This window comes from Galendromus occidentalis, unplaced genomic scaffold (assembly GCF_000255335.2).
Source record: "Galendromus occidentalis unplaced genomic scaffold, Mocc_1.1 scf7180000077367, whole genome shotgun sequence".
Lineage (NCBI taxonomy): Eukaryota > Metazoa > Arthropoda > Arachnida > Mesostigmata > Phytoseiidae > Galendromus > Galendromus occidentalis.
Window position 1 is genome coordinate 1 of NW_003805355.1, and position 2,533 is coordinate 2,533.

The 2,533-nt window shown below is 52.7% G+C and overlaps 1 protein-coding gene across 1 annotated transcript; it reads right to left on the reverse strand.

Annotated features, from left to right (window-relative positions):
* Positions 1–9: 9 nt before the first annotated feature.
* Positions 10–2,047, reverse strand: LOC100900448 (lysine-specific demethylase 4E-like; the record flags this gene model as incomplete). Its single annotated transcript, XM_003742323.1, has 4 exons — positions 1,992–2,047; positions 987–1,152; positions 620–842; positions 10–129 (listed from the first exon to the last, which is right to left on the reverse strand). Coding segments are annotated over exons 1-4 (565 nt in total), but the record flags the coding sequence as incomplete, so codon positions are not given.
* Between the last annotated feature and the right edge of the window lie 486 nt (positions 2,048–2,533).

Consider the following 2,533-nt stretch of genomic DNA (forward strand, 5'->3'; position numbering starts at 1 on the left):
CGAACTCACCCTGCCTCTGGCAGGCCCTGACGACAGGGATCCCCCTTGCTTCCAGAATTTCGGGAGCTACCACGGTCGATTTGTGCCGCAGGAACGCGGCACAGTTTTCGTGCTGGTCCGGTAGGAGCTCTATCAAGGGGAATCGGAATAGTTCTCAGGGGGGCTTTCAGAGAGCGGAAATGTCCTTGAAGTAATGTAAGACGGTGGCTGACGGTGGCCCGTGGCGTGCGGCATCGAGCTTATACACGCATACATCTCACCGACCCCTAGGGTCTCCCACCCAAGCGAGCCGACGACGAGAAGGCAACTTCATCATGATTTCATACACGCCGTGCAGTCTATTCGGTCACGACTTCGAAGCCTCGGGGCCGGATTAGATTATCCTCTCTAGAGTGAATCCCAGACGAGCCTGCACGCAGCCCGCACATAGCCGCAGTGTCGAACGCGTTCGGTTACTCGATACGCGACGCTCGATCCAAGAGTCGTGACGTCATCAGAGAGTCGCTCGACGACAACAGTCCTTCTCTTGATCGACCGGCGTGGTCTCGTCCCACGTTGGAGTGAGCTCCCCGACTTCTCAATGACTAACGGGATCGCCCGTAACATAAGACTAACTCACTGGAGACAACTTGCTCGAATCTTTTTCCGAAGCCTGCCGAAACACCATACCAGAACTTCGCCTCCCCTTGATGTAGGAAATTGATCGAGTAGAGGTTTTTATCCTCGACGTGCCAGGGGAAGGTGGACAGCCAAGTCCCGAAATACAAGTAAGGGGTCGTGACCCCCAGTATGGTCTTTTCTTCTAGATCCAGGATCGTACCGAGGTTTCTCAAGTTGAAGCTCTGAGAATACGGAAGCCATTTCTCTCAATTTCAGGGGACAGATGACGAAAATTCCTTCACAGCAGCGAAAGCACCATGGGAGCCGCTAGCAGGCGGCTCTCCTCTGGGCCGCGGAAGGCTGGCCAATATTCGGGAAGAACTCACCTCAGAGTCTTTGTGGAGGAGTGATGCATCCACGTCAGCTCCATAGAGTGGTTTGCTATCTCCAACTGAGGCCCAGTATTCGAGCTCCGCCGTCGCTTCGTCCGTAGGAGCTTTCGACGTATTCGTCTTCTGCCTGAAACTTTTCACCGTCATGGGCTTCAAGGCCCTGTACTCAAGGGAGAATAAACCCGCTGCCCCGCTGAATGTGGCTCTCAAGGGCCGGTCGATCATCAGTCATCAGTCGCTCCACTTGGCTGACCTCATTGCCGCTACGTTGTCGCGCCAGCCATGCTGGAGGGGGGATTACCTAAGGAAACGATTAGATTTGGGAAACCCCGGCTAGCTGTGATGCGGACTCCATGTGGCGGCAGTTGACATCATTTTATGGGATATTCACTTTCACAATGCCCGATCTTCGGGCCTTTTGCTTCTCGATCTTTCTGATGAACTTGGAGAAGTCAAGCATGTCATCTTCCGTGGAGTAGAAGACTGGGGCTCCGGAGGCCGCTGGAACGCGGTAGACAAATATCAGGTCGAATTCGAGAATCTCCCACGATCTCGGCAAAGATCGCCCCATCAGGGACTTCCCAGAAATTCCAAGAATATAGGCTCACCCACCCATAGTGTTCGATATGACCTCCCTCGAGCTGGAATCTCACAAACGTGAGAGCGCGATCCTGCAAACGGGCGCCTACTAGATTGGTTCATCAACGATATAATTCACCTCGCGTTCCAAGTTCCGAGTCTCCACCACAAAGGTGACCGGTGACCCTGGAACGGGACAAGAGTGAGCGGTACAACCGTACAAAAGCGTGCCGTACAACCGTACAAAGACACTCTGTACAACCGTACAAAAACAAATTCGTGTATGAACATCTTCATCACGGTCGAGGCGAGATTCGATTCCGAAAATCTTCAAGAGGGACCCCGGAAAAATAGAAAACCACTAATACTTACAGCCCAAATATTGTAGTCAAAGGATGCACTACCATTCGGACAACTTACCTAAGCCCAGCGAAATAGAGCGATAGTTGGGGTTGGAAGTTGGCGAACACGGTCATTTGGGCGAAAAGTCAAATGGGCGGATCGACCATTTGGGCGAAATGCCATTTGGGCGGATTGCCATTTGGGCGGATTGCCATTTGCGCGGATTGCCATTTGGGCGCATTGCCGTTTGGGCGGAAGGCCAGTTGGGCGGATGGCCAGTTGGGCGAAATACCAATTGGGCGGACTGCCTATTGGGCGAATACCATTTGGGCGGAGAGCCAGCCAGGCTGTTAGGGATGGATGGGAGAACCCGATCCGAGCAGGCTAGTCTTGATATCGCCACGCACCTGTGATATCCTGAAATAAGGGACATTCTTCCCACGGAGGAGAGAACGAACCTTACACTTGGACCCAGATACTTGTAAACTTGAATAATGATTATGAGCCTAACACCACAGGTCTCGGATTCTTTCGACTTGACGATGGATTGATCGCCGAGTTCACTATCTCCTTCAGGATTCCGTTAGGAAGTTTCGGGCTATGCCCCTGAGGTATTCTTT